General features: G+C 44.1%; 1 protein-coding gene and 1 long non-coding RNA gene across 2 annotated transcripts; one reads left to right on the top strand and one right to left on the bottom strand.

Annotated features, from left to right (window-relative positions):
* Window positions 1-929: 929 nt before the first annotated feature.
* Window positions 930-12,741, bottom strand: LOC139080714 (uncharacterized). Its single transcript, XR_011535431.1, has 3 exons — window positions 11,867-12,741; window positions 5,542-5,714; window positions 930-4,978 (listed from the first exon to the last, which is right to left on the bottom strand). It is a non-coding gene; the product is annotated as an uncharacterized lncRNA (long non-coding RNA).
* Window positions 12,742-13,875: 1,134 nt separating this feature from the next.
* LOC103554087 (uncharacterized) lies at window positions 13,876-26,323 on the top strand. Its single transcript, XM_070602702.1, has 5 exons — window positions 13,876-17,635; window positions 17,734-17,805; window positions 21,723-21,899; window positions 23,019-23,147; window positions 23,283-26,323. The coding sequence occupies exons 1-5, from the start codon at window positions 17,536-17,538 to the stop codon at window positions 23,339-23,341; spliced, it is 537 nt and encodes a 178-aa protein (XP_070458803.1). The 5' UTR covers window positions 13,876-17,535; the 3' UTR covers window positions 23,342-26,323.
* Window positions 26,324-26,804: the final 481 nt, after the last annotated feature.

Raw genomic sequence — 26,804 nt, 5'->3', positions numbered from 1 at the left:
GTATTTTTGATGCTATTATAAGTGGTAGCTACGTTTTTTCATTTTCAAATTTTTTGTTGTTGATATATGGAAATATGATTGATTTTTGTATATTGACCTTATGGCCAGTGACTTTGGTGAATTTGTTAATTCTGATAACTTGTTTATTTTTTCTATGTTTATAATCATGTCATCTGCAAATACAGTTTTACTCCTCCCTGTCTCGTCTTTGTAGCTTTCATTTTGTTTTCTTGCCTTACTGCAGTGTCAGGGCCTCCAGGACAATGGTGAATAGAGGTGGTGATGGTGGACACTCCTCAAAGGATGTGGAAGGATGAGGGGGCTTCCTCTCCACTGTGTTCTCTTCAATTCAGTACTGATTTTGTTTGGCATGCTCTAACGTGGGCCCTTGGAGGGACTGAGGGTACCTTGCTTATTTCTAAAGACATAATGCAGTCTTTTATAGGCTTCAGAGGCCAGAGGTATATAGATGCCCCTAAAATATATATGCCTTTGTTCAGATTAGAAGCAGACACTACTTTGGTCAGACCACTAAAAAAAGATGCTCTTTTCTCTGGACTGGTGTAGACCTGGCCATGACTCAGGGTTTGGTGAGCTGAGCATGAGCTGGATTTCAGCCTCTGTCCCCTTGGCTGGGCCTTTGTGCAGTGCACACATTGTACTCTGTTTGGAGAGGAAGTCAGGCCAGAGGACTGGAGAACACCATCAACCTGCCATGGGGAGGTGGGTCCCAGCTCATCAGTGTCAGCACTGGGAGCGGGGGTGGGGGGGGGGCATCTTTTAATGCTTCTCAGGGTTTCTGGCTCCAAATCACTGACCTAAATCTCTGATATGCAACTGACATTAAATACCATACATTGCTTGTGAAATAATTTCAAATTCTGATAATTATGAGAGAAGAGTGGAGGATTATCATCACTCCTGTCTTGTGCTTCTTTGGTGTCCTCTTGCCTTCATCACTGTTACTTCCCACCTGCCTGTTTCTCCTAATTAGATCATACATCCATCAGCTTGGTCCATGTGAGAAGAATTTGAATGTACAGGGTCAGCTGCATGCGTAGAAGGCCACAGAGGCAGCAAGCTAGGTTTGGAGAATTAATCGGAGTTCTCAATTCCCTCGCGTATGGCCCATTAACCCTCTTCTGCTCTTATCTGATGCAATCCACCTGGGGACATGCATTCCCTCCTGTTTTTTGTTAAGGGTGTTTAAGAACTTTCTGTTATAAAATTACCTTGGAAGGAAAAACACATTAAGTGATTACCAGCTCTTAACACCATTCTGGGACTTCATTAACACATTATTGTGTATTTATCACTTAGCTTTCTGATGACCCAGCATACTTAAGTTTTGTTGGTGAGAGCAAGTGGAGAGGTATGAAGAACAAGAAACACTGCCAGGGAAGTTTCTTCATCTACAAAATGAAATTGTGTATACGAAATTTTCTTTTCCAACTCCAACATCCAGGATTCCCCGCGTTATCTGCAGAATAGTGGGAGGAAGGTAGGTGAGAAGCTAAGCAGGGATGTAACCTGATACTGTAGGGGTCCACCCACCACACCCTGGGCTCAGGAAAGGGAGGCCGTCCCATCTACAGTGCTCTCCTTCCCACAGGTCCCAGACATTCCACCCCCAGCCCAGTGGGACTTTTCTAGTCTATCTAAAGCCATGGCAGAGTGAGCCGGCATGGGGGAGAGGTGTTAATGTTGATGGCGGTGCCTGTCATGAGACATTGAAGACTCTCCCATTACCCTGGGCCAAGTGCCAGCCCTGCATCTGCGCATCATTTTTACAACTGTTGACTCTATCTTCTCTTGCAACGGGCTATGAGCTTCTTGAGCAGACGCTCTCTCTTGCCCATCTTTTCCATCTCTAGCTCTTTGCACGGGGACTGCCACATAGTAAGTGCTCAGCTGATGTTCAGTGAGTGAACTAATGGGAAGGGGCAGTGAATCAACATTCCCCAGGTTTATACATCAGCACCAACTTCCATTCGTCCCTCATTTGAACCCCTCATGTCCAACTAGGCACTAAAATCCAATGATTCTTATTTCGCAATGTCTGTTTTCCTGGTTGCCTCCTTAAGTCCTTTCTCTCCTGGGGAGTAGCATACAGCCTAGCTTCCTCATCACCAACTCTCCCTTCCTTATCCATCCTGTGCAGATCCGTGCATCTTCCTAAAGTACATTTTCAGCTTATCACTGGGCTGCTCAGAGCATTTGACTCCCTCTCACTTACAAGATATAATCCAAATTAATCAGCTCACTCTTTCATATCCTCCCATCCCATCCAGCCTGTCAATAAATGTATCTTGAGCGTCTATGTACACTCTGGGGAAAAAGAGCTCCACCTACATTCTCTGCTCTGGCCAGATGAGTTTCGTCATTTTCCTGCCTCTGAGCCCTTGCAGACTGTCTCCCTGCCTGTCCCAACTGCTTGCATCTTTCCAGAATTTAGTAAGCCCACCTCCCCCAGAGATGCCCCTTGGGCATCCCAGGCCACCTCAGACTGTCTCTTCAGTAGCACTTGTTCACCAGTCTGAGTGTAGAATGGGGTTGAATCAATGCTGACATGATTTTAAATTGTGTCAGCGACCCCCGGCCATTCCAAGCAGGAACAAGTAAGAGCAGTGACTGGAGTGGGAAGTGGAGTTGGGTCAGGGTCTTAGAGCAGCAGAATAGGGTGCAGCTCGTGTGGACTGATGTTAAAGGTGTTACGCAGGCTTCCCAGCCTACCAGTAACACATCTGTGCACCAGTTGATCCTTTCTGCAGAAATCTACAACCAGAGAATCTCACCTTAGATTCTGAGCCTCCTAAGGGCTCTGAGCTCTAAGTGCTTTTAAACTCAATCTGAAAGAGTCTACAGAGCCTTTCCTGGGAACAAGTGTTGAAAGGGAGGAGGAGCATGGAAAGCCCAGGCCCTGGTGGCCTGAGGTAACCCCCTCCCTCCTGCGCGGCCCTGTGCCCAGGATCCACCTTGTGTGTAGTGCTGGAGAGAATCCAGCGCATGCTGCCTAGATGTGTGCCAGGGCACATTCCCTTTCTTGGCTGCCTCTTTCATAATTTGTTATCAAGAAAAAAGATTCCCAACAAAATCATGTTTATTGCACAATCCTAAAGGTGATAAATTACCCAAGATGATCATAGACCAGGGTGGGTTGACCCAAGATCACCTAAGACCAGGGTGAATTGACCTAAGATCAAAAGTGAACAGGACCTGCTGGGAACTGGTGGGTATTGTGTACTTTCTACTATGGCGTGTAGTTTAAGTACTGTAAAGTACAAACAAAACACCCTCTTGCTCTTATTGCAAAATAATACACATTTGTTGTAAAAATAAAAAATGTAGAAACTACAGACAAGCAAAAAATAAAAATCATCCCTAACTCTATCATATTTGAGTGTGTGTTATTGTCTTTTATGTTCCTCCCGCCCTCCTTCCCTTCCTTCCTTTTCTTTCTTTCCTTCCTCCCATCCTTCCTTCCCTCCTTCTGTTCCTCTCCTCCTTCCTTTATACTTTTGCAATGGGAGATATTTAACTACTGTCTCTGCTTAGGAATTCCTTGAACTAGGTGCTTTCAGTATCTGTGCTCCCCACCTCTTACCTCCATTCCCCTCCTCTCCTTGGGCATATCCTTCTCTGCCTTTTTCATGCCCTAGGATGATTCAAGATGAGGTCATCCACATGGGTAGGGACAGAGACCAAGCCAAGGCTCAGTGTAAAGATGGACATTGCCGATGACCTCAGGAAAGCCCTCACTGGACTCTAAAGGCAGGGCAGCTGGGACAGCCCTGGGCTCCGCTCAGGCAGGAATGTGGACTGGAAGAAGCTGGAGACCCCTGAGTGTTAGCTCTGCTGCCACTCAGATGACTCCTTTGTCCTACGCTCTCCAGACAGCCAACACATGACCGACCATCTGCTCCAGTATGATGGTAGTGGTGTTTGGGGGCAGAAAGATTTTAGTTTTTATGAGATTTAACATGCAGACAATAAAGTACATGAACAACACTCATCTTAAGTTCCTAGCTCAATAAAGTTTTACATTTGTGGGCACCTGTGTGACTACATCCAAGCTCAAGATATAAAACGTTTCCAGCACCCTAGAAGTTTTGCTTGTGTTCCTTCCCAGTGAATATTCATTCTTCCTCCTCCTATACATGTAAAGGTAAACACCATTTTGGTTTATTTCAACATGTAGTTTTTTATGTCTGGCTTCTTCAAAATAATGTCCGTGAGATTCATCCGTATTCTTTGTTAATATTTTGACAATATTATCAACCTCTTATTTGACCAAAAATAAAATCTTCTTGTGTACATTGTTTATAACTGATCTTTTCATTCAATATGTTGGCAAGTTTCTCTTGTCATTAGCATTCTACTACAGGTTTTTAAAAGTCTGGATAATGTTCTATATTATGTATGTGCCATAATGTATTTGACCAGACCTTAGTTGTTGAACATGAGATCATTTTCTTTTTTAAAAAATACAGGGGCTATCCCAGTGGCGCAGCGGTTAAGTGCACACCTTCTGCTTCTCAGCGGCCCGGTGTTTGCCGGTTCGGATCCTGGGTGCAGACATGGCACTGATCGGCAAAAGCCATGCTGTGGTAGGCGTCCCACGTATAAAGTAGAGGAAGATGGGCATGGATGTTAGCTCAGGGCCAGTCTTCCTCAGCAAAAAGAGGAGGACTGGCAGTGGTTAGCTCAGGGCTAATCTTCCTCAAAAAAAAAAAAAAATTCATTGAACATTCTTGTAAATAAATCTTTGTGCACATCCGTAATTATTCCTTTAGGATAAACTCTTGGAAGGAGAATCACCAGGTCAAAGGTCATACACGTTCTTAAAGCTTGGTTTTACAGAAAGGTTGTACTAATTTTATATCATCAGCAACAGTGAATGAGCGTCTGTTCCCTTAAATCTTTACCATTACTGGGTATTATATTTTGAATATTTGCCAATGTAATAGATGAAATGTATCTGAAAAAATAATAAAAAATGTTTAAAAGGTATCATTTTAATTTGCATTTCTTCAATTACAAATATGGTCAAATCCTTTTACATATCTTTATTCCTCACTTTTGTTTAGACTGCTGATGTCTGTGTCAGGTAGGACTCAGTTGTAGGTAACAGAAACCACTCCTATTTTAGGGAGAAAGCTTTGACAAAGGGAATTTGCTTCTCACAAAATCTCTGCAAGAGCTGGCGGAGGGGGACGTGCTGGGCTTCCAAGAATGACTCTGAGAACAGCAGCGGCGCTGGCGCCCAGGAGCCTGCTGCTCTTGCTGCAGTCGGCTTCACTCTAGACGTTGGGCAACTGCTGCCACAGCTGTTGACCCTTGAGCTGAGCCAGATCTGCCAGAGCTTCACCAGCAAAAACTGATGCCCTGTGCCCCGCTGCCAAGACACACCATGCTGTTAACTAGACTAGAACCTCTGCTAATCCTACCACCGGAACAAACAACTACACCGTGAAAACAACCCAAATACAAATACCTAGAAATGCCAGGTTAAATGTAACAAACATCCTTTTAAATACTCACTTGAGGTCAGAAGGTCAAGGAAATTCCCAGAGGTCACAAGTGGAAAGAGAGCTGGAAATTGGAGTTGTCAGCAAATGCTGAAGTTACCGCCATGCTGGGGGTATTTGCCAATCTGGTAATCTACATGCTTGGATAGCCCTGTGGGCTCCGTAGACCATGCTCTGGAGAGACACCTGCAAGTTAGGGAGGTGAAACTGAGAACTCCGCCTGGTTCCAAGGCCCTCAAAGGGCTGCATCCTCTGGGAAAGAATGGACTGAATAAAAGGAAAAAAAAAAAAATTGGACCTTTAACAAAGAAAAATAACAAGAAAATTTGTCTTTGCTCATGCTCTGAGTGGGGGAAAATGGCTTGCAAGCGTTTGTAACTACATATCTCTACTTGCGTGGTTTTGGAGTTTGAGGTTTGAATCTATAGTGAGTGATCCGAGAAGTTAATTTTATGATCCTGAGTTGGCATCAATTCTGGACACCGGACCGAAGCAATGCAGATCTTTCTGGAGGGACATAGTCTCAACCTCGGCCTCATAGGATTCCCGCAGATAAACCCCAGCTGAACTTAAGCTCTCATTCCAAAATTTAAAAACACGTGAAGAAACAAGTCCCCATAAATTAGAGTTAGCAAAAACTCCTAAGAAGTTAAGATACTGGGTTTATCAAATGCAGAATATAAAATAAATATGCCTAAAATATTTGGTTAAATTTAAAAATATACAGAAGAAAGGAATAAGAGAGATTATGTAATATAATCATATAATATGCATACAAAAAGTGCCAAATTAAACGTATATAGCCTGATGAATTTTCACAGTCTGAACACATCTGTGTAACCAACACCCATAATAAGAAACAGAACATTACCAGTACCCCAAATGGCACCACTCGTCAGGCCATGCTGAGGCGGCGTCCCACATGCCACAACTAGAAGGACCCACAACTAAGAATATACAACTATGTATCGGGGGGCTTTGTGGAGAAAAAGGAAAAATAAAATCTTTTTTAAAAAAAAGTGAGCAATTACTACCAACAGATCCTCACATAAAGATCTTCTAAAGGAAATAATTCATATAGAAGGAAAATAATTCCAGAAGGAAGTTCAGAAATGCAATAAGGAAAACTGAGCAAAGGAATGGGTAAATGTATGTGAAAATGTTCACCAACCTAAATCTAATAATAATAATAATAATAATAATATCTGATTTGGGGGTTAAAAAACAAAATTAAAATCCTGGATCACAAAAACATGTAAGATGGGAAAGGGAAAATTACAGTTAAAATATTTTAAGGTCTTCATATTTTTAGGAAGAATAGTAAAGATAATTATTAATTTTATACTTTGTTAATTATGAATGTTAAAAATCAAAGGCTAACCACTAAAAGAATAGAATTAGTGCAGTATTTCTTGAAGTGTGCTCCCTGGACCAGCATTATTAGCATTATCGGGGAATTTTTTAGAAATGCAAATTCTTGGGCTCTATTCCAGAAATCTAAATCAGAAACTCTGCCAATCTGTTTTTTTCTTTTTTTCTTTTTTTTTTGAGGAAGATTAGCCCTGAGCTAACTGCTGCCAATCCTCTTTTTGCTGAGGAAGATTAGCCCTGAGCTAACATCTGCTGCCAGTCCTCCTCCTTTTGCTGAGGAAGACTGGCCCTGAGCTAACATCCATGCCCATCTTCCTCTACTTTATGTGTGGGATGCCGACCACAGCTTGGCTTGCCAAGCAGTGCCATGTCCACACCCGGGATCCGAACCAGCAAACCCCGGGCCGCCAAAGCAGAACGTGCACACTTAACCGTGTGCCACCGGGCCGGCCCCTGCCAATCTGTGTTTTAACAAGCTCTGCAGGTGTTTCTGACGCCACTAAAATTTGAGAATCACAGAATTAAAGTATGTACATTTGAACTCAAAGGGAGGAAAAACAACTAAATAAAACCTTTCAATCAATCAATAAGACAAAGAAAGAGAAAAAAGTAGAAGCACAGAATAAGCAGGGTAAAAGGACAAAATAGGAAATAATTCCAAATACATCAACAACAATAATAGTGAATGTTGATCGACAGCACTTGCCCCTTAAGACAGATTTTCAGATTCATTTTTAACACATCTACCTGTATGCCGTCTACAAGAGACAACAAAAAGTTGAAAGTAAAAGAACGACAAAATAAATACCAGGCAAATAGGAAGACACACTTTCATAAAGATATCCATTCTCTCCAAATTGATCTATAAATTCAATTCCAACTCAAATCTAATCAAAGTCCCAACCAGGGTTTTCTTGGGTCTTGACAAGCTGATTTTACATTTCTGTAGAAAAGCAAAGAGCCAGAGTAACTAGGTTTGAAGAAGCACGACGTCTGGGATTATTCTACTAGGTATAACTATTTGTTATAAAGGCCTAATAATGCAGAGTGGTATTGGTGAAGACACGGACAAATAGATGAATGGTTTAGAGTGAAAAGCACAGAAAAATGCGCATGCATACATGGAAATTTGATAAACATCAGAGGGCATGGAAAATCAGAGAGGACAGAATGGTGTCCAGACAATTGGTTATTCAGATGGGAAAAAATCAGACTGAATCTTCACACTATAAACACAAATCAGTTCCAGGGTGGACTAAAGAGCTAAATAGCAAAGATAAAGTGTCCAGCTTTAAGAAGAAAATAGTTATGAACTCGGAAAGATTTCTTACGAGTCACAAAAAGCATAAATAACAAGAGAAAGACTGATAATTTCACTCATAGTAAATTTAAAAACTTTGCATCAAAAGATGAGATTAAAGAGTAAAAAGATAAGCCGTTGACTCTGAGAAGGTATGTGCAACATATTTTACCCACAGGTAAATTAACCTTGAGGTTGCAGGAAGGTTAATATAGAAAATATATGAAGATCTAAGATTAATAGAAAAGACACACAACCTCATAGGAAGACAGGCACTTCACTGAAGGAGAAAACTAAATGGTAAATTAACATTAAAACAATTACTAGTAAAAGGAGCCAAGGGCATACAATGGAGAAAAGAAAGTGTTTTCAACAAATGGTGCTGGGAAAACTGGAAAGCCACATGTAAAAGAATGAAAATTGACCATTCTTTCTCACCATTCACCAAAATAAACTCAAAATGGATCAAAGACCTAAAGGTGAGACCTGAAACCATAAGGCTTCTAGAAGAAAATGTAGGCAGTACACTCTTTGACATCAGTATTAAAAGGATCTTTTCGGACACCATGTCTTCTCAGAGAAGGGAAACAATAGAAAGAATAAACAAATGGGACTTCATCAGACTAAAGAGCTTCTTCAAGGCAAATGAAAACAGGATTGAAACAAAAAAACAACCCACTAACTGGGAAAAAATATTTTCAAGTCATATATCTGACAAAGGCTTAATATCCATAATATATAAAGAACTCACACAACTCAACAACAAAAAAATCAAACAACCCGATTAAAAAATGGGCTGGAGACATGAACAGACATTTCTACAAAGAAGATATACAGATCGCCAATAGGCACATGAAAAGATGTTCATCATTGCTGATCATCAGGGAAATGCAAATCAAAACTACACCAAGATATCACCTTACACCCATTAGAATGACAAAAATATCTAAAACTAATAGTAACAAATGTTGGAGAGGTTGTGGAGAAAAAGGAACCCTCATATACTGCTGGTGGGAATGCAAACTGCAGCAAAGTGCAGCCACTATGGAAAACAGTATGGAGATTCCTCAAAAAATTAAAAATAGAACTACCACACGACCCAGCTATCCCACTACTGGGTATCTACCCAAAGAGCTTGAAGTCAGAAATTCCAAAAGTCCTATGCACCCCAATGTTCATTGCAGCATTATTTACAATAGCCAAGACATGGAAGCAACCTAAGTGCCCATCAACAGATGAATGGATAAAGAAGATGTGGTACATATATACAATGGAATACTACTCAGCTGTAAAACAGAACAAAATCGTCCCATTTGCAACAACATGGATGGACCTTGAGGGAATTATGTTAAGTGAAATAAGCCAATTAGAGAAGGACAATCTCTGTATGACTCCACTCATATGAGGAATTTAAAAATGTAGACAAGAGAACAGATTAGTGGCTACCAGGGGAAACTGGGGGTGGAGGGGTGGGCACAAAGGGAGAAGTGGTGCACCTACAACACGACTGACAAACAATAATGTACTACTGAAATTTCACAAGATTGTAACCTATCACTAATTCAATAAAAAAATAATAATAATTAAAAAAATTACTAGTAATCAGGAAAATGAACATTAAAACCACAATGAAACATTTCGCACCCTTCAGATTGGTGAAAATTCAAAATCTAATGCTACCAACTATTAGTATGAATATGAAGCCGTTTGCACCATTGAGAGTGTAAGTTGGTACCCACTTGGTAGAACAATTTGGAAATATACATATGGTAAGATCCAGTAATCCTTTAGGTGTGTACTCTGGACACACCACCCTTGCACATGACAAGGAGACATGTATAGGAATACCTTAAGTATCATTCTTTTATAGTGGAATGGAAACAAATGTCCATGATCAGGAGAATGGGTAAATAGATTGTTGGCTATTCATATAATGGAATACTAAATCGCAATGAAAATGAACAAACTTGAGTATGGTGGTCAACATGGATAGATCACACAAGGTTGAGTGGGAAATGTGAAGTGCAGAAGTATACATATGGTATACCAGTACTGATCTTAAAGTGGGGCCCCTGTGCTGGGTCCCCCTGTCTAGGAGTTCCTGTACTTCAGAGCACCTTTCTTGAAATTGCCTGCCTCCCCCTCCAGTGCCTGGGACCAGCTGGGGCTGGCTGCTGTCTGGGCAGTGTGTTCTGAACTTGGACAGACACCTGGATGGACCTGCTCTCCCTCCAGCCCCCTGCATAGCACGTTAGGTTGACCAGAAGCCCTGAGAAGCTCTGGCCTGTGCCTTCATGTGCCAAGCCTAGTTTCCAGAAAAGATTGTGAACTGTCAGCTCCTGCTGGCTGCTATGGTTTTCCTTTCATGGCATAGAATAGGACTGGGCTGCCAGTATGGTGCTGACACAGTATTTTGGGCAACAGAGACTCCACAAAAAAATACTCGCCTAGGAACCAACCCATACACCTTTGGGCAGCCCTGCAGTCTTACATTCATATGAAGCTTTAAATGTACATAATAATACCTAAATAGAGTTTAGTAATTGTGGGAGACTGGAATTGGCCACCCCAAGATGCGTCTATTTGGCATGAAGATTATTTTGGGCTGGTTCCTTTTAAGAAACTGCAGACAGGGGAGAAGCTCTGAAGAGTAGAAGTTACAGCTTGTAAGAGACATTTCCATTTGTAAGGGAAATCATCTGTAAAGGTGTCTCCCCCTCTGTACCAGGAAGAGGGGGATGACCTTATCTCTAGAAACTCTTATCAATGCGGAAGGCAAGGACTTAAATCTGCATAATAATCTAATCATGTTTACTGTGCTTTTCTGGTAATCTCACCTGACTCCCCCACCACCAACATCCTCCTTTGTCTTTAGCTAAAGATGATATTTAAGGTAACAGCTCAGCTATTTTGGTGAGTTGCTCAGTTTTCCTGGGTTTCGCCCATGTATACATGTTATAAAGCTGTGTTTGATTTTCTCCTGTTATTCTGTCTCAGGTCAATTTCTTTCTTTCTTTTCTTTTTTTTTTTTTTAAGGAAGATTAGCCCTGAGCTAACATCCGCCACCAATCCTCCTCTTTTTTCTGAGGAAGACTGACCCTTAGCCCATCTTCCTCTACTTTATATGTGGGACACCTGCCACAGTGTGGCTTGACAAGTGGTGCATAGGTCCGCACCCAGGATCCAAACTGAAAGCCCTGGGCCGGTGAAGTGGAACATAGGAACTTAACCACTGCGCCACCAGGCGAGCCCCATCGTGTCAATTTAATTCGCAGCCCAGCCAGAAGAACCTAGAGACTGTAGAGGATTGGTCTTCCTCCCCTACATAATATATGCACAGTTAGTAGAAGAGGTCCATGGAAATGAGGACACTCAATTCAAAGATAGGAGTTGCTTCTTGAAGGGAGGGAAGGGAATTAGATTAGGGTTAGGGCCACCCTGGGAACTATTCGTGAAATGTTTTATTTCTTAAACTGAGAGGTGGGGAATAACAGGTGTTGATTGTATTACTTTTTATGCCTTTGAGTATGTTTGAAATATTTATTTTTTAAAAAAATGAAGAAAGAAAAGAAAAGCCATTTGAGGCCCCCCTGCCTTTGTCGGGCCTCGCGGGTGGGGTGGCTGAACTGCTCTGGTCCCTGGGACAGCCACCCTGTTGGATCTTTACCTTCTCCCCTGAGAAGATGCCCCTCCTCTGCCTGTTGCCTCCGTCTCAGCAGTCGAGTGTGTAAACAGATCCTTGTGTGGCTCATCAGTGCTCTTGTTAGTCCCTTCCCCAGCAAATACTTGTTAAACACTTAAATCTTCCAAATGGAAAAAGAAAAAAATTCCACGGTAAAGCTAAGTGTGAAAGTCATCCAAAATTCTGAGTCTTGGGCAAGACTGTTGAAAAATCGTTCCCCACTGAAACTTAATGGACTACGTTCAATCACAGGGAACTTCCACTGCTTTGATACGGATCTTAAATATTTAGATGTAGGTAGTAATCATGTGACGATCCTTTCCAGTCTCCTGTGAAATCTCTGGAGATAAATAAACCACACTGGGAAATGGTCCCCTTGCTCAGTTCCCTTCTGGAAGTGACGCCTCCCTGTATTGTAAACATCTTCTCCTCTGTGTGGTTTCAGTTCCAAGCCAAACCAGTTGGGCCGCATGCTTTCCTACCTTTCCACAGACTGATCCCGAATCTACTCGCCAGGTCTTTAAAATTCATTTGATTCTTTCTTTACTTAAAGCCCTCTTTCTTTTGAAAGCCTTTGAGTGAATCATGAAATTAACATCTAAAAAGGTTTAGCAGCAACGGAGCCCAGGAAGGCTGGGGGGCGTTTGACCCACCACTCCAGAGCTGTGCGTCGGGAGAGCAGTTTGCCTAGGGAAGGGGGTTTCGAGCATGAAAAGCAGCGGCCACGGAGACGTGGAGGTACCCAGGCTGGGCGGCAGTAGCACCCCCGGCCTGTGCCCCAAACGCCCGCCTCCTCCTCTCGGTCCGCAACTTTCCCCGACGATTCTCACGGACAGCTGATTAGAGAACAACCTCCCTCCTTTGTGTTCAATCCTTTCTCCAGCTCAATGCTCAGAAAACGTTTAAGAAAAAGAATGAAGGAAGCCTATTTTAAGCTACTTTCACTTCCCTAAATTTTTGATTGCTTCAGTTAGGTGTAAAATACCTTTGAATTTTCATTTTCAATTCTATTTCACCCTTGTTCCGTAAAATGTGAGACTGTAGACATTTTCTTTTTACTGAAAAAGAAAAGATTGGCTTTAGGACTCACTTTCAAAGTGTTTGATTGATTCGAGCTTCGTTTAGTATTCAAGAACACTGCTGGCAGGTTTTCCACTTTTTTTTTGTTTTTGTCCTAGATTTTTCTTTTTTTTTTCTCTCTTTTTTTTTTTTTCTGCTTTATCTCTCCAACTCCCCTCCCTCCCGCCCCCAGTACATAGTTGTATATCTTAGTTGCAGGTCCTTCTAGTTGTGGATCATGGAATGCCGCCTCAACGTGGCCTGATGAGCAGTGCCATGTCTGCACCCAGGATCCAAACCCTGGGCCGCTGCAGAGCGCGCGAACTTAACCACTCGGCCACGGAGCCGGCCCCTATCCTAGATTTTTCTTTACCTCTTTTGTCTCCTATATCTTTCTAGCTCTGTGGACTTCTTTGAGGAGAAGAGGGCTATGAGGATTGAAGAAAGAAAGAGAATCTCCTCTCCACTGATATGTCATTATCATGACTTCTGATTGAATTTCTTGCTAAAAATTGAACATATAGATAGTCTATATATATATAGAATTTCTTGCTGTTTTCCCCCCAGGAAAAATCTGAGCATGTCTCTACCCTTAGAAATTCGGGTAGCCCGACGGTGGGGGAAAAAGAGAATAAATCACGTTTCTCCTTTCCCTGACTTTCTTATGTATCCTGGTCTCTATAAGACTAATGCCCCAAATTGCAGCTTGCTTTGGAAGTGCAGGAGCTGGACAGAGAGGAGCTAGCCTCTTGTGAGGGCTCTCGAAAGCAAATTGCTGTCCATCTTTGTGTGCGCATTTTGTTAATAACGGCTGCTTTCTAAAGACAAACAAACACACTTCAGGTCAAGGGTCTGGGAGCTGGGATTTGTAAACATGAAAGATGTTTCAAAGGCAAAAACGCATCGCTCACACGGTGCATTTGTGGAGAATGTCCTCAGTGGACGGACGGAAGCCTTTAGAAGCAATGCAGAGAGCTGGTTACTGCAGTTAGTGGAACATCAGCGAACCTGATGATGGTCACAGGACATTCTTTGTTCATGTGTAGGGTTGCCACACGTGGCTGACCAGATTAGACTTGCAAATGTACTTCCAACACATTGGTGACCCGGAAGGCGACCTCAGATGTATGATCCGGGTAGGTGTTATTCTGGCAATGCAGTTGATGCTCAGGAGAAGGGGGCAGAGTTGGAATGGGATGGTCCAAGCCACGGAGAGCCTGCTGCATGTTGTGGGCTGGTGACCTTTGGACTGGGCTCCTGGTGCCTTTCAACTCTCCTCTATTTGGCCTAATGGTGAAATTACATGTTGAAGGGGTTTGTTAACGTTGATCTTTATTCCACAGACCAGCTTCTCGGAAAAGGTGTCTCTGCCCTCCCCATCTATACTTCCTCATCATCCATTCCTTCCTCATCACCCTGCAGTGTGGCTTCTGCCCTCTCTGCTCCACTGAAAGTTCTCCTCCTCCACTGCCGTCCTTGTGGCTGGTTCCAAGGCCTTCTCCAGCCAGAGCCTTCAGCAGGTTTGTGCGTCTGCTCACTCCCTTCTTTCAACTCTGTTCCTTGGCTGTGGGAACACACTCACTTGGAGCTTTTCTTTTTGTCTCTCTGGCTTCTAATTTTTCCATCTCCTTTGTCCTTTCGTCAAGGGTTGGCATTCCCAGACTCCCGGGCTCCAGAGTCACATCGCGTGGGTTCATATCCCAGCTCTCCATTCACTACTGTTGAAACCTGGGACAAGTCGCATAACTTGTCTTCTAACCTCAGGTCCCTTCCTGTGAGATGGGACTGTGGGGGATCAGAATTGGCCACCCCAAAATGTGTCTCTTTGGCATGAGGACTATTTTGGGCTGATTACTTTTAAAAACTGCAGACATGAGAGAAACTCTGAAAAGTAGAAGTTACCCTTTGTAAGAGGCATTTACGTTTGTAAGGGAAATCTCCATCTGTAAAGGTGTCTCCCTCTCTGTACCAGGAAGAAGGGGGATGACCTCATCTCTAGAAACTCTTATCAGTGCAGAAGGCAAGGACTTAAATCTGCATAATAACCTTACTCTTGTTTACTGTGCTTTTCCCATCACTGACTCCCCCACCGCCAACATCCTCCTTTGTCTTCAGCTGAGGATGGTATTTAAGGTGAGAGCTTCCACCATTTTGGTGAGTTGCTCAGTTTTCCTGGGTCTCTCCCATGTATACCTGCTATAAAGCTTTGTTTAATTTTCTCCTGTGATTCTCATGTGAGTTTAATTTGTAGCCTGGCCAGAAGGACCCAGAATGGGTAGAGGAAATGTCTTCCTCCCCTACAGGATCATATAGCACCTTCTTCATTTTGGAGAAGATTAAAGAAGACAATACTTACAAAATGCCTTACACAAGTCTTTTATGGAGTAGGAACGTAATAAACGCTAGTGTTATTGTTATTTCTTTCTTATTCTACCCGCTCCTCCATCCATTACAAACAATGCCTTAACCACCTCCCTGCTCTGAGAGGTTGACCTCCAGCCTAGCCCTTCCTCCTGACTCCCACCATAGCCTGCTGCATGCCGCCAGCACCCTGAAGCTTCCCGAGCAGGTCTGTGAACATTGATGGAGATTCAACACTGTTCAATCAAAGGAACAATGCAGGTCATGGTCCTGTCCTTTGCTCCCTGTACAGAGGCGCTGGGGTGAGCTCTCATGCTGGGTGTGCATCTGGTGCCCACAAAAGGGGACCTGTTCCTATTTCAGCTTTCCCTCGAAGTTCAGATACATTGGAAAACTCCCTTCCTAGTACCTTTAGGACTGCATCATTCTGGTTAAGGGAACGCGATGGATGTTGGGAGGTTCCCCAACCACCTTTGAATTGCATGCATTCTCATCTTTTCCTGTAACGTGTGATACAACTGTTACCAGCCACAAACAGGTTCTTTTACCTCCCACACAAGAGAAAGACCAAAATAAAAACGGGAACTCCCACCTCCTCATCTGGCTGCCTTTCAACAAAACTCTTTCCTTGCCTCTTTCCTCAAAGGAAAGAAGGTAGGGGATTTTCTTTGAGGTTTTAGGTAGAGGAGGGGGAGCCTGTGGCCTTGCTGGGTGGCGCTTTCCCACCAACCTGCGTTTGGCCTTGTGAGGCTGCTTTCAGGAAGGGACATGGCCGGGTAAGGGAAGCCGCAGGTGAGTGTCCTTGGTTGTCTGCTGCCATGGTGGATGGTGGATTCTGGTGCCAGGAAGCTGAGGAGTTGGGGTCTGGAAAGTTTCATCTTCTTGATATTCTCTGGACATCAGTTTCCCTGTAATAAGACTTCAGGGGCCGACCCTGTGGCCAAGTGGTTAAGTTTGCACAATCTGCTTCAGCGTCCCAGGGTTTGCTGGTTTGGTTCTTGGGCGCAGACCTACACACTACTCGTCAAGCCATGCTGTGGTGGCATCCCACAGAGAAGAACCAGAATGACCTATAGCTAGGATCTACAACTATGTACTGGGGCTTTGGGGAGGAAAAAAGAAAAAGAGGAAGACGATTGGCAACAGATGTTAGCTCAGGGCCAATCTTCCTCACCAAAAAGCATAAAACAAAAACAAAAACAAAAAAACCCAGAAAACCAAACTTCAAAGGACCCCTAACTAGCCAAAATGTTAGCCTGAGGCCACCTGGGCTCTAAGAATTTGTAACATCTATTTTCCCTGTGAAGTTCACGGATACAAAGGTTTAAAAAAAGGCTATTTACATATGAATGTAACTTAGAGAAGCAGGGGAAGGGGCCCAGTGCTTTTGGTTTTAACCACTTACAATGCTGGGTTTAATGTAGGGGAACTGATGTCAGGGCCGGCATCACAACCTCCTACCTTCAGTTCTTGGGCTGTGATATAACACCTGTGCTGGTTGCGTGCCCTTGGTGGACAGAGGCAGAGCCCATCTCCTGTCCCCTGTCCCTTCAAGGCTAGGTCTCTTCTTTCTGCTGTTAGGATGGACCATTAATGCTGTAGGTCACGTGTAGCGCTGCCTGTACAAACCCACACCCTGCTGTTCTTGGCGTTTGCCCTACTTTTCACATTCTCGTCCTTGAATCGCGGGAGAAAGGGCAGGTGTTCCGCGGACATCGCCAGCTGGTGACAGTCATTCTGGTCTTCCAGGGAGACAGCTGGCTATGAGGACAGGAGGCGTGTGACAGGATTCTCTCCCTGCCCGAACTCTAGTCACGCTCCTCTGAGCTCTTTTTCGCTAGGCCTTGCCCTTGGGCATGACCTTAAGTCAGCTTAGCCAGAATCCCCCACCCTCAACCTCCGATCACCTTCGTTTCTGACCAGGTCCCTCCCCCCCAGGCCCCCAGGTGACTGATATTTGATCCCCGACCTGCCTTCAGCAAGCATCCTGTGAGGTGGGTTTAGCTGGAATCTCCCTCCCCCGTGAGGTTTCCTCCTAGTGATTTTGCATCCGCTGGCCCCACCCTGCATCTTGATTCCCACTCTTCTTCCTTGTGTCTGGAGTGGAACCCAGTCTCTCTCCCCTACTGCAAAACCTCATCGCGGTGAGCCCCGCGCCTGTTGCAACTTCTCCTGGATAGAGTCCGCCTTACCATTTCAACAAGTATCCGAATGATTTTTTCTTTAACACGTGGATGGATTGGTTGCTGTGTGCCAAGTGTAAGTGGAAAGCGTGTGGTTGCTGGTGTTCAGCTTCTCCTGTGCCTTGCCATCAGAGAGGAGTTATATGTACAGGTAAATGACAGGGTAAGCTATTGAAATGTTAGGTTTTGACTTGTTCTTTGAGAAATCCGAAAGAATGAAAAGGTAACTGTTCTTTTTCTCATTTCCAGAAAGGCAGCCAAAGCTTTATGTCCTAAGGCCCAGATCAAGGACTGCAAAATTCAATTCTCACAGCAGGAAACGTAAGTCCATGATGTGGCCCTAGTGCAAAATTAGGGAGTAGTGGAGACTGCGGCAAAGAGGAGAACGCATGTCCCCTCTGTCATCAGCTCTAACCGGCTATGCCATATGGGAATGAGGGCCTGGCGTTGTCAGAGCACCTGATTTTTTTTTTTTTAAGATTTTATTTTTTTCCTTTTTCTCCCCAAAGCCCCCCCCCCCCCCGGTACATAGTTGTATATTCTTCGTTGCGGGTCCTTCTAGTTGTGGCATGTGGGACGCTGCCTCAGCGTGGTTTGATGAGCAGTGCCGTGTCCGTGCCCAGGATTCGAACCAACGAAACACTGGGCCGCCTGCAGCAGAGCGCGTGAACTTAATCACTCGGCCACGGGGCCAGCCCCCAGAGCACCTGATTTTTAAATAGAAGATAGGAAGCTTGGTTTTTATGTGAAAATTCTAGACTTTTTAAAGTGTTGCAAGTAATAAAAACAAAGTTGTCGCCAAAACAACTCAGAATTTGGCCTTCAGGTGTCAGTTTGTAATATCTGGGCTAGAGTCTTGTTACCTTTCTGGTTGGGGGAGGGCAGTTATGAGGCCAAAATGGCCCCCACGCTCCATCCACCACCACAGAGAGGGAGGAGGCTGCTGTTTAGACAGAAAGAGGGGAGTGGTGCAATCTGGAGAGGGAGAGGACGTTGGAGTTTAGGCCTTGGGGGTTTCCATGGCGTTGAGGTGCAGATCTGTGCCCTGGGCACCCGCAATGTTTTGGTGGGGAGTTGTGTGCCCTCGGGGAGTAGCCAGCCCAGCCCGGAAGCCGTGGCTTGAATCTTCAATGCTGAAGCTCAGCTGGGGAGAAGTGTGCAAGCCACCTGCATGAGGACCACGTGGGTCACGGTCCGCAGGTCCTTTCCCTGGTTCTCTGGACTGCTGAGGCCCAGGAGGTCCTGTGGCAGCCCGGGGGGCTCATAGAAAGAGCAATTCCCAAAGCATGGCTCAGCCCAGATTTTCTGCCAGGTTGGTGGCTCAGGGCCAAGCCACATGTAATTGATTTAGAAAATAAAGAGATGCAAATGTATGCTGGGTATCTTTGCACGTCAGTACGTACGTGCGTGTTTAATATCTCCTGGGTGAGACCCAGTTTGGAAGCCCGAGAGTATGAAGATGTGGATGCCTTGGAGTCAAGGTTTTCCTATGCAGAGGTTTTCTCTTCCTCTTAAACTACCTGTAATTGTTATAGATCCTAGGGATTTGAGTTCCACATCGCTTCCTCCACTTGAGGCAGAATTAAGGAATCTGTGCAGGCGCCTCGTTTTCCTGGACACGCGTGTTGCTGACTGACTTACCCTCTAATATCTGAGCCACCAAGTGTTTATTGCTCTGTCATTTTCTGCTTCCTCTTCCCATGACTTAATCTCTCCTTAAGAACTTCGGATGTTTAAAGTGGACTTTAGCGATGTTTTCACACCACCTCTTTCGTTATCTGGAATTTAGAACTTTGGAAGGCGAGTTTGTTTTGTTATAGGGTTTTTATTCTTCTTAACCTCCTCTGCACACTCGGAACCTTTCATGACGGAAATAAATTTGCCATAACCTGTGGCCGTAATAAATGCTTCACACACGGTTCTCAAAACAGGCTGTTTATATGGAGAATAAACAAAGCCCAGGACACTGCGTCCCGCCCGGGAAACGAAAGGCACATTTCCCATCAGAAGGCAGATCCCTCATTTGCAAAGGCTGCCTGCGTGGTTCTTGAATGATAATTCCAGCTGTTTGAACGCAGGGCCCTGGAAAGCTTCATTGGAAAGAAATTCTCGGGCGTAGCCTCTTAGCGGTTGGGTTTGCTCTCCTCAGATGTAGCAATTAAATAAAGGCCAAGAACGCTTCACTTTTCTTCAATTCTGAGTTTCCAAGGTTGCATCAGTGTGCTCGTGTTTGCTGCTGCATCTTAGTAATCCATCAGGCCAGGACGGGAGATCGTGTTAAAGTGAGCCCTTGGCACTTCCATTCGGCCTTCCTTTCTTGATCGCTTCCTGGTAGCCTTGACTTTTCAGCTCAATTTATAACTTATTTGACATAAAATATTGTCAGCGAGTCTAATGGAAAATTCCGCTAAAGGAGGAAACACCATCTCCAATATGGAACGGTTAGCTATTAATTGAAGCTGGCGCCTGCCCTTAGAACTCCTTTCTTCAATAATGCTTGCAACAGATCAAGGTTAGCGTCGTATGCCCAGTGGAGGCTGCTTCTCCAGGCATTTTGGGGACAACCTGGCCTCTTTCTCAACACCTGTATTGAGTGTCATCCAAGTGAATTGCTTTTTTCTCCTTCCCGTGTATTTTTTATAGGGTTTTACCTCTTTTTGTTTTTTAAAGATTGGTGCCTGAGCTAACAACTGTTGCCAATCTTCTTTTTTTTTTTTTCCTGGTTTTTCTCCTCAAATCCCCCCAGTACATAGTTGCATGTTTTTTTTTACTTGTGGGTTCTTCTAGTTGTGGCATGTGGGATGCCGCCTCAGCATGGCCTGATGAGCGGTGCCATGTCCGTGCCCAGGATCCAAACCAGGGAAACCCTGGGCCGCCGAAGCAGAGCGCTGGAACTCAACCACTTGGCCACGGCGTGCTGCCGGCCCCAGGGTTTTACCTCTTAGAGGTCCAAGCGTCGGGCTGGCTACTGAATCCAGAGGTGATGGCCTAACGTCCCAAGTCCCTCGCACAGACCACAGGGGTGGCCCTAGGACTCCAGGCGGGGACCTGGCAGTGACGTGTCTCACCAAGATGTCACCTGGGACTCCCACCATGTGAGTGAGGAATGGGAGGGAGGTGTGACATGATGGGGAGGGAGTCAGAGAGGACGACTCCCCAAAACGAAGGGTTTCTGTTTTGAAATTCCTCTGTTAGGAACTGGTTCCTTTGGCTCCGCTTCCTCTCTTTGGAAGTTTGTGTGTGTGTTTTTAAACAATTTTTTCTTTTTCTTTCGTTTTTAAGGAAGATTAGCCCTGAGCTAATATCTGCCGCCAATCCTCCTCTTTTTGCTGAGGAAGACTGGCCCTGAGCTAACATCCGTGCCTATCTTCCTCTACTTTATGTGTGGGACGCCTGCCACAGCATGGCTTGCCAAGTGGTGCCATTTCTGCATCCAGGATCTGAACCTGTGAACCCCGGGCCGCTGAAGCGGAACGTGCGAACTTAGCCACTGCACCACCGGGCTGGCCCCTAAACAATTTTTTCTTTCTTTAAAAGTGTTACATGTTAATTGCGAAAAAATTAAAAATTCATAGAGGCAATAAACTGCTAAGATAAGTAATAAAGTATATACCTAGAATTAATATTTGTACCTGAGGTCAAAAAGTATGGCGAGAGAGAGAAAGAAAGAGCAAAGGAGAGAGGAGAGTTTTATTCTTTTATTCATTTTTAAAAAATGGTACCATACAATACACACATCTTCACTACTTTGAAAAAATTTATCTTATAATGAACACTTTTCTTTTTCAACAAATATCAATCTAGGGGCTGGCCCCATGGTGTAGTGGTTGGGTTTGCACACTCCCGTTTGGTGGCCCAGGTTAATGGGTTCAGATCCAGGGCGTGGACCTACACTGCTCGTCATCTATACTATGGCAGTTAGCCACGTACAGAATAGATTGGCACAGATGTTAGCTCATGGTGAATCTTCCGCAAGCAAAACAAGAGGAAGATTAGCACAGATATTAGCTCAAGGCGAATCCTCCTCAGCAAAAAAAACCAAAAAACAACAACAAAAAACCTATATCATCATTATTTGGGTCTATCAAAATGTAAAATGTATTTAAATAAAGAAGTTGTCTAGAGAGTTCCCAGCTTTATGTTTGGGCAAATATCTTTTTATATAGCCTTATATAAGTGTTATAAGGTCTAGATACAATCTTTTTCTACTGCCTTACTTATTTCTTTTATTTCTTTAGAATATGCTGAGTGTTCTTGGAGGGTCGAACACCAAACCCATGTACTCGAAGATCTGGTCACCGCTGATGGCCTTTTCCGCAGCCCATGGGGGCTACAACCAGACCAGGGCCTCCGTGCTAATGGGGTCAGTACGTGGGACGCCACCCCCACCCCCGACCCCCGCCCAACACTCACTGGTGAGAGGCCTGTGTGCTTTTGTGTCTGTCCCTCTGTGTCCTGTTTAAGGCAGCCCTTGGTTTCAAGCAGAGTTTCCTGTGTAGGAGTGTCGGGCCTGGGCAGGATGAGGCGCCCTCATTCATTGATTACACTGGGCGAGACGGAGGACAGATTGGTTCTGGAGGACACGGTTCCTGCCCCATGGGATCGTTATCTGAGAAGTGGCCGTAGAACCAAAATGGAATTTAACAAAACACAGAGAACTTCAGTTCCTCCAACAGAACTTGACACTAGGGGGGCCACAGCCTGGGGCAGCAATGGCCCGAAAAGGGGCCGGGGAAAACTTCTGACCTCATGGAGATTAAATATTTGACCCAAAGTGACCTGTTCAGTGAGGGTTTCTCTGGGAGAATCCTTGGTCATATTTTTGCTTTAATTAAGACAGGATTATAGCTTGGTGCATGCATTTGACTCATCTACAGCACTGGGCTTCCGTAGAAAGGGCGGTAATTTTTGAAAGTTATAGACTTGCATCCTGCTGACCCTTTGGGGCGCTGAAGGGGTGAAGCCATTAGGATGATTACTTAGGACAGTAGATAGCCCACCTGGTCCATATTGCTAAAAGAATTCAATTTCACCTAATAATTATACACAATCTCAGTGAATTGAAGGGATCCAGAAAACACTAAAAAACACAGCTTATCTTGTACTTAGTAAAATCAGCAGACTTTCCTAAGTGCTTTCTGCCTATTGACTGACTTAGTCCTCATACAAACCCTGGGAAGAAGCTGCTGTCAGTAAGCCTACGTGGCTCTGGGGGACCGGGCACCCAGAGGCCCACGAGCACGCGGCTCCTAAGGGGCACAGCTGGTCCGACTGCTCCACTGCTTCTCTTTGTAGAGCCTGTTCATGGTCATTAATTCACCAAAGTCACACTAAAGCCCCATGTTTTCAAAATTTGCAACCCCTCTGCATCACAAAAAAAACGGGGCTGGTCAGAAGGTAACGGCTCTTACTCAGACTCCAAGAATGAACTTCTCATCCTGAATTTATTCATTTATTCAATAAGTATACAATGGGTATGTATCATGTGCCAGGCACTGTTCTAGACACTTGAAATATGTTGGTATTCATAATAGATATGTGGACAACGCATAGTCGCTACTCAAAACGCAAAGATTCCTGCCCTCTGGAGCTGACATCCTGCAGGGTAATTTACCTGCGAGCTGAAAGAAGGAAGCACAAGGGGAAATGGCTCAGACTAGCAGGTAAGAGGCCACTATGTAAGAAACAAGAGCCTTAGTGGGGGCCTGTCCAGGGCAGACCCCCGCGTAATTGCAGTGGAGAAGATGCGCTTCCGTCCCTCCGCCAAACTCTCTTTAACTGTCATTTGATTCCAGCAGATCTGTTTTCCAGTCTCCCAGGGGGCCACGCTGTCTTCCTGAGTTACTTCCACTCCTGATCTTAGCCCCAGACACTGTCCATCCATCCCTCCATCCATCCAGTGAACTTCTTCACTCACTCTTGCAAGAACCTTTTATTAAGTTCCGACTTGGTGCCAGGTGCTGTCCTGGGTTCTAGAAACATACGGGTGAACAGGACAGCCCGTGGCCCTCAGTGAGCTGGCTGCAGGACACTCAGATGGCAACACGGTGCGTGTAGGAAGCAGAGAAGAACGTGTGATGACATATTCTGTACTCGGATTTAAAGATAGAAATTGAACAAATGCTGAGAAACACCTTTAAAAAGAACGTCCTTCCAGAATTGCTTCTGGTTCCTCCAAGTCTCCTCCCTTCAGACAGCAGGATTTTGAGAGCATCCAGCTGCCCCCTGGCTGTTTCACAGAACGGTGAGGATGGTCTCAGACTGAGAACCTTTCCTTAGATGGTTCAGAGACACATCTACACGCGCAGGCAGAAGGTTTGTTGTTGTCGTTGCCCAAATCCGTGTTCAGAATGGGTGGGCTGGCCACCATCTCTAACCTGATGTTCTCCATCTCACCCCAGTCGCTTCACTTCCTCCTGCCCTCTCCCCTCCCCCTCCCCTCCCCCAGGGCAAAGCGTGGCCAGGGCGTCTGGGCTGTGAGCCTACGTGTTACTTAGAAGCTGTATTCCTGCCTGGGGAAAGAAGGACTCTGCAGTTTGCCCACCACACGTCCATAAGGAGATTCATCTCAGGTCAGAGAGGTTAAAACAAATGGACAGACAACCCTCTTCTAATTCTGCCTTTCCCCTCGGAAACACGTGGGCGTGGTTGGCTCTGACTGCCAGGGTCCGGATCAGTGCTGGCAATAGCTTTACAGCTGGTATGATTCCTCTTTTATTGCGGTAGACCATTAAACAGCTGTATCAGACTGCCCATTTGAATCATGAACTGATTCTTTCTGTGGGGCCCCTGGTTAGTGTGGGTGATTGGTCACGCAGAATCAAGAAAGGGCATTTTCAAGCGAACTTTGCCAGCCATTTCTTGATAAGAATCTCATAAAGCAAGATCTCACATTTTTGTGACACACACACACGCACACACACTTTCTTTTCTCTTCAGGATATAAAGATATTTTAGAAGAAATAATAGCTCAGTTTCAGAGGGAACCAGAGAAATTCATATCTGGGCTTGAGGACCAGATGGTTTGTCTCTTGCCAGAGAACGCTTTTCTTCACGTGGGGCCCCAGGCTGCTGGCTCTTGTTCTTGCTGCAGCGGAGAGCGTGGATGAGTGCCATGACATCCTTGACGTCAGCCGTAGGGTACCGCACGTCTCTCACCTCACATCTTAGATTTAGGAATTCCTCCCACACCAGAGAGAGAGAAGTTATCATTCCCATCTTGACTGACTCATTTAACAGGAATGAGAAGCTCATGCCTCAAGCAAGGACTGGACCATGAGGCCATAGTCCATCAGCTTGTGAACAGATCGATGAATCGAGGTGCAGCCATATAATGGAATAGTGCTTGCCAATAAAAGAATGAACCATTGTACGTGCAACAACATGGATGAATCCCAAGATGATTAGACGGAGTAAAAGGAGCCAGACAAAAAAGAGTATATAACGTATGATTCAATTTCTATAAAACTTCAGAAAATGCAAACAGAAAGCAGATCAGTGGTTGCCTGGGAATGGGGAGGGGGGTGCATGTAAATTACAAAGGGACGTGAGAAAACCTTTGAGGGTGAGGGTTGTGTTCATTATCTTGATTGTGGCGATGACTGCACAGGCACATACCTATATCCAAACTCATCAAATTGTATACTTTAAATATGTGCTGTTTATTGTGTGTCAATTATACCTCAATAAAGATGAGTAAGCAAAAAAATATCTAAACTAGGGTAATCTGCAATAAGTTTTCATGAGATAGGAAATGACTATGAAAATCTTTTGTACCACATAGATGCTCACTAGTTCTCACAGGAAGGTCTTTAAGAAGAGTTACGGAAATTTAAGATGAATTACACAATTTTCTTATGTAAAAGGATAGTGTTCCAAATTTGCTGTTTTCTGACATGGCAAGTTGTTCTCAGAGATAAAATTCCTGGTGGCTGTTTTTGAAAACCAAACCAAACCAAAACAAAACAAAAACTATAATCTGGTCCCTCATGGTTAAAGGAGATATTTTAACATTGGGTATGTCACTAGTTGCTTTCTAAATGAAACATTATATCTAATTTAAAAGCATTTAAAAAACAGATGTCTGGAACTATTTCTATCATTATGTGATTTTGTTACTGAAAATGATGTGTATCACTTTTCAAAATTTTCACATATCCCCACTTCAAAAGTTGGAAACAGAAATTTCTAACCTGCTTAAAATGTTCCAAATTAAATTTTCAGCCTTTCAAACCACTTATTAAAATTATAAAAATGGGAGCCACCCCTGATGGCCTAGTGGTTAAGTTCAGCGTGCTCTGCTTTGGCAGCCCGGGTTTGGTTCCTGAGCACAGAACCACACCACTCTCCTGTCAGTAGCCATGCCATGGTGGCAGCTCACGTAGAAGAACCAAAAGAATTTACAAGTATACAGAACTACGTACTGGGGCTTATGTGCTCTGGTTTGGCAGCCTGGGGTTTGCGGGTTTGGATCCCAGCCACAGACCTACACACCACTCATCAAGCTGTGCCGTGGCAGCATCCCACATACAAAATAGAGAAAGATTGGTACACGTTAGCTCAGGACCAATCTTCCCCACCAAAAAAAAAAAAAAAAAAAGGGAACGTCTTTTGATTAGTTTGCAAGAACAACTGATGGGTATCAGAGATGATTTAAATTTGCCAGCTGACTTTCAACAAAACACTTTTCTGTAATTGGCAAATGAGATTGATAAATGGGTATTGTAGCTTAATAAATACAGTTAATGATATTTTTTCTTCCATTTGGCTCTACTTATCTTTGTGAGACACCCTTTTTGGGTAAAGGCAGGCATCAAAACCAAGTGATACGGGCCAGCCCTGTGGCATAGTGGTTAAGTTTGGTGTGCTGCATTTTGGTAGCCTGGGTTCATGGGTTCAGATCCCAGGTGCAGACCTAACTATTCATCAGCCATGTGGTGGTGGCATCCCACATATAAAGTGGAGGAAGATTGTCACAGATGTTAGCTCAGGGCTAATCTTCCTCAGCAAAAAAAAAAAAAAAAAAAAAAAGTGATGAAATAAAATGAACTTAAAATCAGACCTTCAACTTGCTGTATCATAAAGTATTAAATCAATATTTTAAAAAGTTATGCAATATTTTAAATCATACTGCTCTCTAAAATATGATTAGAATTATATACAATATTAATATTCTTAATGAAGATAAAACATTTTTAATGTTAATAAATAAAATAAAATAAAACATTATTTTAGAAAACCCACTAATAGGGATGCAAGATAAAAAATGTGGTGACCTCTACTCTAGCATTGTTTCTGAAGATGCTCTCATTCTCCAGACA

The sequence above is a fragment of the Equus przewalskii genome, chromosome 32, assembly GCF_037783145.1.
Source record: "Equus przewalskii isolate Varuska chromosome 32, EquPr2, whole genome shotgun sequence".
Taxonomy (NCBI): Eukaryota; Metazoa; Chordata; class Mammalia; order Perissodactyla; family Equidae; genus Equus; species Equus przewalskii.
This window is presented reverse-complemented; position numbering and strand designations above follow the sequence as displayed.

Excerpts from the sequence above, each read along its gene's own strand:
- LOC103554087 (XM_070602702.1), top strand. The coding sequence starts at position 17,536 with ATGGATTGGTTGCTGTGTGCCAAGTGTAAGTGGAAAGCGTGTGGTTGC. Across the intron at positions 17,636-17,733 it reads GAGAGGAGTTATATGTACAG|AAAGGCAGCCAAAGCTTTAT; the intron begins GTAAATGACAGG and ends TCTCATTTCCAG. Across the intron at positions 17,806-21,722 it reads CAATTCTCACAGCAGGAAAC|AATATGCTGAGTGTTCTTGG; the intron begins GTAAGTCCATGA and ends TTATTTCTTTAG.